Source organism: Apodemus sylvaticus, chromosome 8 (assembly GCF_947179515.1).
Source record: "Apodemus sylvaticus chromosome 8, mApoSyl1.1, whole genome shotgun sequence".
NCBI classification, from domain to species: domain Eukaryota; kingdom Metazoa; phylum Chordata; class Mammalia; order Rodentia; family Muridae; genus Apodemus; species Apodemus sylvaticus.
In genome coordinates this window covers 72,633,962-72,641,536 of record NC_067479.1, presented here as the reverse complement: position 1 = coordinate 72,641,536, position 7,575 = coordinate 72,633,962, and the positions used below count along the sequence as shown (strand labels likewise).

Sequence of the window (7,575 nt, the reverse complement as noted above, 5' to 3'; positions counted from 1 at the left end):
AGGAGATTCCTCAGGACACCAAACCCCGACCCTTGGTGAAGTTTTGATTCAAAGAAAAGGTTGGGGAGGAAATGGGGGGTGGGGGTGGGGGACAATGGTCTGACTTAGATTTGTGTATCTCAGAGGAGAAAGCAACTCTGAGAGAGAACAGCCCTTCATATGTAAACAATCTAGAGAGAGAAGGGGTTGGGATGGGAAAGAAAACCAGGAAGACCAGAGACAGGTCCAGAATAAATGAGACCATCTCAAAGAATAGAGGGAAGGGAGAAGCAAGAGACGAAAAGAAAGGGGCCCCGGGGAGAAAGGAGAGAGGGGAAAACACAAGGGGGTGGAGGAGGAGAGAAGAGAAGGCAGGTCAAAGGTCAGAGTGGGTGCAGAGGCAGGCAACCCGAGACTGGTGAGACTGGCGGAAGCCAGGGTGTTGCCTCAGGTGAGGAGCTGGGAGAACAGGAACGCCAGGCTGAGGTCCAGCAAGGCCACGGCTCCCACCACCAGGGGGTTGGCAGCTCCCTATAGAGACACAGGTAAAGCGGACTCAGTCCTGGGGGGCGAGCACAGCCCCCCCCCCCCCGCTCTGGCCTTATTGGCAAAGCAGAGGGGTCCCAGACACCTCCCCACACAGGTGAGAGAAGAGGAGCACTCCTGCATTTCAGGCTGTGAAGGACCTCGCTTCTATGCAGGGCCCTGCCCGCGAATGCTGAAGATAGCAGGCAGTGCCTTCACCCACCCACCACCACCGCCACCGCCGCCGCGCTCCCGCCCCTCAGCATATCATGTGGGCAAGGCAGAAGGTGCCTGGCCTTCGCAGCAGACATTGGCAGCAGCAGCCAGTACTGCAGTAAGGCAGAGGGAGGAAGGGGTGAGGGAGGATGTGGTTGCTAGGAGATGGGAGAAGGCCAGGAATCCAATCAGAGCAGAGGGTTCTGGAGAAACTCTCCACCTCTCTCGATTTTCTGTCTGCACCACCACCCCCCTTCCCAGGAGAGGGAGGGGGAGCGAGGGTTGGGAGGAACAATTTTTTCCTATTTCTGGGCACCAAAGAGAGAAAGTATGGAGGTGGGGGGTGGGGGTGGAGCAGGAAACTGGGACTGGAAATGATATGGAAGGAGAACAGGAAAAAGTGCTCTGATTCTACCATTAATTATTAGTTTGTAACTAGGGCCAGGTTACTTAAGTGCTCGAGGTCTGTTTCCTAGCTGTCCTCTGGGAGGGCTGGACTCCAAGGTTCATTTGAGCTGGAAAGTTATCTTTTTTATAAAGTGGGATATGGTCCAAGACTGGCCAGGCAGAGAGGAAGCTGGGTGGAAATTGAAGCCCCTCAGGGGATTAGACTGAAGTCTGGAGGGATGGGAGTCAGGGCTTTGAAAAGGAGAGGGCACAAAGAGGACGGGCAGCTCACCGGCTGGGCAGGCCTCTCGGTGGCAGCAGGCTCCTCAAACTCTTCTGTCAGGCACCCAGCATCAGGACCCCTTGAAGACAGGCCCCTCAAGACTGGTGTGGTGACAGGCTCCAACTCTGAGCCTCCTGGGGCCCTCAGCTGGGGCAAGGACTCTTCATCTTCCCCTTCCTCCTCTCGAAGACTTCCTGAACTGTCACTGCAGCCTCCGAGAAGTGGGGAACCATCTCTTGGTCCTGGACCCTGCATCCCAGCCTCGTCCTCAGCCTCATAGCCAGCTAGTTCCTCTGCCTGCTCACCGGGACCCCCCCACTCCTCGGGCCAAGCTTTAGGGCTGGAGAAGGGGCCCCAGTTCCCTCCAGGAGGCAGTGGGCTCCGGCAGGCAGGGGCTCGCCAAGGTTGGTGGGAGGAGGCGGGGCTGCTGGGCAGTTCCGGAGAGCCCTCTGAGGGGGTCAGTCCATTCTCGTATACCCCAGGGCTGTCCTCATCCAAAGGTTCTGTGTCAGAACCTCCTGAATCCTGTCTGGGTCTGCGGCCTGGGCAGGAATAGCCAGGCATCAGTGGGGGGAGGAGCCAGAGAGGGTACAGCTCTATGATTGACACTCCCCAGGCTTCGGGTTACCTCCAGGCTCATACCTTGTCAACACCAGGCCTCAAACCTTCCATTTTCCTTACCTTGCACAGCCTTGGTTCCACCTCCATCCTCCACTCCTCCTTTTTCTTTTCTACCCTCCAGATCTCCATGCCCCACCCCTACCCCATGAGCCTCCCCAGATTCCCAGGGAACTCTCCCCTTCCACAGGGTGCCCACATCTCACCTGGGGCCTCTAACATGGGTTGTAGGTCCTGGGCTATCAGCTTGGCCATCCGCGCCGCCTCCACAGCCTTCTCTGCGACGCTGCTGGCTGCCACTGCTTTTAGGAGGGCGTCTGCTGCCCTGTTGGGTCCCAGGAACAGGGACTTGGCTGACCTTCCCCCACATCATTTTATTCACGTTCTGATGTGCTAGCCCCTTATCCTGTCCCCACTACATCACATCTGACGGATTCCAGCTACCTCTGGAGTCCTCATCCCTCTGCACAAAGCCAGCTGCTGTCATCCTTCGGGGCTGGGTTCTTCACGTAGTCCAGGGCTGTATACTGTCACCACACCCCCCCTTTGCTCTCACACTACTCCACCCTTATGTCCTGTAGTAACACTTCTTCTGGCTGGCAGGCAGGGCCAGCTCCCCTCCCAACCCTGTGTTCCATTGCTGCCCTGCGTCTGCTTACTGAGCTGTTGCTTCTGTGGCAACTCCCTGGCAGCTCTGTTACAGTCTTAGCGCCTCTGATTCCTACCAACCCTTCCTGCCCACTGGGGTCAAACGCCTTTCTCGGGATGTAAGGCACTGTTCAGTACCTTATCCTATGCTAACAGCACCACCCCCATCTTCCTCAGCCACCCCTTCCTCTGTGTCATCCACTCTCCACTGCAAGCCCTCTTTATTTCATCCCACTTAGACCAGTCTAGATTTCCTGGCATGAAAAGTTTTCATCTTGCTGTGGTTTGGCTTCTTCTGTTATCACAGTCTTCTCTGTTCGTCACTGCCTCCCCCAACTCCAACACATCTCTGAGAGCTATAAGCCCTTCCTTCTCAAACTCACGTAGACCAGATTGGCCTCACACTCACAATGTAGCCAAGACTCCTTTTTTGCCTCGATTTCCCAAGCGTTGGGACTGAAGGCACGAGCCCATGTCCAGCTTAGAGCTGGAATAAGAGGGGCTCTCCCTCTCCCCTCTCTCCATATGAGTCCCTTCCAGTGTACGCCCTGACAGCCAGTGTTCATGTAACGTCTCATGCTACACCTGTGTAGCGCCGCAGCCTGCCTTCTGCACCCGCTTGTTTTCTTAGCCTGTTTCTCATGCTCAGCTCACTTTAAAGGACGCTCCATTGCCGGTTCTCCGGTCTCCTTTTCAGATGCTTCCTCCATCCGCCCTCCCATTTCACCCTCTGCTCTTAGGTGGTTTAGAATCATCCAATCGCTTTTATAATCCAGACTGAAGTCAGGCACAAAGGAGCAGAAAGGATCAGATGCATTTGCTCTGGTCTGACTGGATTAAGACTCATGACTCTTTTTGGTCATGGGCTTTTTTTTTTTTTTTTAAATCCATTTAAGGAAGGCAGTTTGTATCTGGTGGTTGGTGAGATCACTATAATTTTTGATGAACTTCCTATTGTGTACCTTGGGCACATGGTCAGCCTCCTTCCTTCATAGCTGGTGCGTTAAGTGCTTTAGAGCTTACTTGGAGGGACATCAGATAACCCTGTCGTACTTAGGGTTTTTATAACAGTCATGACTAACCCTGACCTGGAACTGAGCTGAGTTCTGAACAGATCTGAGCTTCACTCGTGGGTTGCACTGAGTTCTGCTAATGGCCACAAAACCCTGTGGCTTTAGGCACGGAAGGCATGGATTATTAAGCCTAAGCAGTAGATTTGGTCTGTGCTCAGGCATCAGGCTGGACTCAAGCTACCTGGTGGATGTACCTGCCACTGAGCCTCTGCTGTTTCCATGGCAGCCAGCAGCCAATCAGGGTTGCCAGGCCTGTTGCTGGGGAGACCAGCCAACCTCCTCTTCCCACTGCCTGATCTTCTAGTCAGTGAGATCAGTTTTTTCCTGCACATGTCTCCACCCTATCTAGCCCAAAATGTTCCATGATGCTCTGACCTCCCTCTGCCCTGGCTTAAGGCCTAGATTCCAGGATCCATACAGCCAGACACAACTGCAGACGCATATTCGCTGGCTCAGTCATCCACTCAGGATTCGACATGGTCATATTTAACCACATTCATACGTGTGCACGTATACAACAACTTGCCCATTATGCAAGTTCTTTGATTCATATCTAGGTCTATCCTGATCGATGCCTTCTTTAGTACCCTCAATCCTCATTACCTCATTAAAGAACACAATACATAAAAATTCAAACGTGTGAACTCTATAAAGCAAGGGTCTTTGACTCTCCTTCCAAATGAATTTTGGTTATTTTTAGATCTGTGCTACCTCATTCACAGAACTATTAAGCACTTAAAATGTGGCTGCTCTCAACCAGAAATGATATACTGTAAGTGAAAAAACTACACGCAACGTTTTTAAGAATCCAGAAGGAATGTAAATTACATTGCTTGGTTGAAAGGATAAAATTTTGGAAATATGACTTAAATAAAAATATTAAAATTCATGTTACTTGTTTAATTTTTTTTTTTCTGATACGGGGTTTCTCTGTGTAGCCCTTGCTATACTGAAACTAGCCCTGAAGGCCAGGTTGGCCTTGAACTCAAGAGATCTGTTTGCCTCCAGAATGCTGGGATTAAAGGCATAGGCCACCACATCTGGCTTATGTTATATTCTTTCTCGACTTTACTGCTTTAACTAACAAGATTCTGATGCATGGAGATGTAATCTTATTTACTGAAAGACAAATCTTCTTTAGAGGCAAGACTCCTCCCTTCAGATCTGAGAACGAGAAGCCAGAGCAGGCAAAGTGGGGAGAGAACAGATTTCAGCTGTAAACACTAAACTAGAAATAGATTTCAGCCAGGGCTGAAATAAAGTCAAGCCGGAAACTAGTGAGGAAAGGTCTGTAGTGTTTGTCCCGGGCGGATGCTCCCAGCCTGAGGCCTAAAGGCTGAGCGAGAAGACCAGGGAAACCAGGAGGTTTCTGGGCCTGTACAAAGCAGCATTCACTGTTACCAGCCACACACCATGAATTCTGTAGATGTGCATATCCACACAATAGACTGCGGCATAGTCTTACTACTCCCTGCCCCCCCCCCCCAACACTCAGCCACCCACATCCACCTATAGCCTCAGTTCTAAATACCCCAAATCCTAGGGCTACAAATGCCTGGACATAGACCTGCTCATGTTTCCCCAACAGGCTGAAGAGCTTGGGTCCTGGTTCTCTCTTAAGTGTAGTACCCAGAGGAACCTCTCCTTTCAACCCAAGTTGGATCTGTGCACCAGATGCCCACCTGGCAGCAGCAATTTCCTGGCGCTGGCGGGCAGCACTCACAGCTCGACGGGCACCTTCGACAGCCCTGTCCACTTTCTCCTTGACTTTGCCCCGTCTAAGGGCCAGAGGCAGGAGGCTGCGGACACGTCCTCCGTGTACCAGCCGGTTGCGCTTGTACTTGCCCTCCTCACGGGAGCCATCGGGCCGGGTGGTGCGCCCGTATCCGTGTCGTCGGTTGCCCAGCCACTCGCCTTCGTAGCGCAGCCCGTTGGATCTCTGGCTCACTCCGAAGCCACTGCGCCGGTCCGCACGCCACTCACCAGCGTACACCTCAGTGGCCGAGCCCTCGATGAGGGCAGGTGGCGCTGGGATAGGGGGCCCGCTGGCCTCGGAGCCCGGGGGTCCTGTACTGCCCACTTCGCTGCTCACCTCGCTGCGTAGAGATCCCCTCTTGCTGCCCAGGGAGCTGCGGCGCCCACCAGCCCGGAGCCCACTGAGCAGCAGTGAACGGCGGAAGAATCCACCTGCTGCTGGGGTGCGCTTACGGGAAGACGCCCCGTCGGCGTCCCCTGGCCCCGCCAGCACGAAGCCACCTCGGGAGCCGGAGGCCGGGCTGCCTCCTTCATCTCCCGGTAGGGGTAGGGGTGGAGGCGGCGTCGGGGGGTCGCTGTGGCCGGAGTCCAGGGAGGTGCGGCGGGGTGAGCGCAGAAGCGCCGCCTGGTGGTAGGGCACACTCTGGCGCACCCCGTAGCCGTGGCGTTTTCCGGCTTGCCACTGGCCTTGGTAAGTGCCTGTGGGTGTATAGGAGTGAAAGAGTCAGGACATTTCAGTGGGCTCCCAAACCCACTAAATCGTAGCCCCAGAGTCCTTGGGAGCTCAAGTGACAGGTGGAAGCAGTGAGTGTGGAGGTCTGGGAAGGAACAGGCCAGGCTTCGTTGGAAAGTGGGGAAGAGCAGATGAAGCAGGTGGGTTTTTGGCAATGTCGGTGGACTGGGGAAAGGCAGAGAAACGGGCAGGCTGGAGGAGATGAAGGACAGGTGGCTCAGATGCTGGGATGCGCAAGCTGACAGGTGGCAGTGTGTAAAAAAGGCACGTGACAGGCAAACAGGACTGCAGGCTACAAGCTGACTCGAAGATTATAGGTTAAGCGGAGAGGGGTCAGGCAGGTGGAAAGGGCAGGTGGGAGGGGCAGGCAGGTTGCAATGAGGGAGAAGCAGGTAGAAAAACTGTCAAATGAGTTTGTTATGAGTCTGGTGGATGGTGGGAGAGGCAGGAAGACGGAGGCTGGGGGTCCTGAGCTGGGGGATGGTGTGAGGGACGGACGGGAAGACTGGAAACAGAAGGCTGGCGCACCGCACGCATATGGCTGGGGATGGAGGATGGAGGATGGGAATAGCAGGGTGTGGAAGGCTGGGGAAGCACACGCGCCCCGGGCCGGCGGGAGGCGCACGCGGACGGGCAGACAGTAGTGGGCCGGGCCCCGCACCTCCATCGGAGTAGGTCTCGGTGCCGTAGCCGTCCTGGAAGCCGTCCTTCCAGAGCCCGGCGTAGCGCAGGCCGGACACGCTCTCCCACACGCCGCTGCGCCCCTTCAGCCCGCCCAGCCACTCGCCGCGGTAGGTCCAGCGGCTCTTGCGCTCCACGCCCAGCCCTTCACGCTTGCCCTGCTGCCAGTGGCCCTGGTAACTGTGTCCGCCGGGCCCCGTGAAGACACCCAGCGACTCGAAGCCGTGAGCCCAGCAGCCGCTGTACTCTCCCTGGGCGCCGGGCCCGGTGCACACGCCGTAGCCATGTGCCCGCCCCGCCTCCCAGCCCCCCACGTAGCAGCCCCCGTCGTCAAAGTCGAACTTGCCCCCGGGGGACATGCATGTAGTTGGCGCGGCCTCAGCCCCCCGGCAGCTCAGCGCATCCTGGGGCTGGAGAGCCGCCTGGGGGCCTGGGGGCCGGGCGAGGCCTGGGGGCGGGGGCAGTTAGACCGGGGCTGGGCGGAGGGGCCCCAGCGCGGGCAGGCAGGGCCGGACCCTCATCCTGAGTGGCTGCGGAGAAAGAGGGGTTGCAGGTGGAGAGCGAGGCAAGTGGAAAGCGAGGTCCCCTTCTTTGCCAGCCGCTCCCCTGCCGGTAGCTTTAGGGCATCAGCACCGCCCTCCAGCCCTCCTCCCATCCCCCCCCAGGCAGCATCTTTG

At 56.1% G+C, this 7,575-nt stretch overlaps 1 protein-coding gene across 1 annotated transcript; it reads right to left on the bottom strand.

Moving 5' to 3' along the window:
* Positions 1–331: 331 nt before the first annotated feature.
* Positions 332–7,257, bottom strand: Jph4 (junctophilin 4). Its single transcript, XM_052191454.1, has 5 exons — positions 6,879–7,257; positions 5,412–6,183; positions 2,215–2,333; positions 1,400–1,932; positions 332–510 (listed from the first exon to the last, which is right to left on the bottom strand). The coding sequence occupies exons 1-5, from the start codon at positions 7,255–7,257 to the stop codon at positions 427–429; spliced, it is 1,887 nt and encodes a 628-aa protein (XP_052047414.1). The 3' UTR covers positions 332–426.
* Between the last annotated feature and the right edge of the window lie 318 nt (positions 7,258–7,575).

Bases quoted from the DNA above. Each gene is read 5' to 3' on its own strand.
- Jph4 (XM_052191454.1), bottom strand. From the start codon at position 7,257: ATGTCCCCCGGGGGCAAGTTCGACTTTGACGACGGGGGCTGCTACGTG. The intron at 6,184-6,878 runs GTGCGGGGCCCG...ATACACCCACAG, and splicing joins CGAGACCTACTCCGATGGAG to GCACTTACCAAGGCCAGTGG. The intron at 2,334-5,411 runs GTGGGCATCTGG...GGGACCCAACAG, and splicing joins CAGGAAATTGCTGCTGCCAG to GGCAGCAGACGCCCTCCTAA.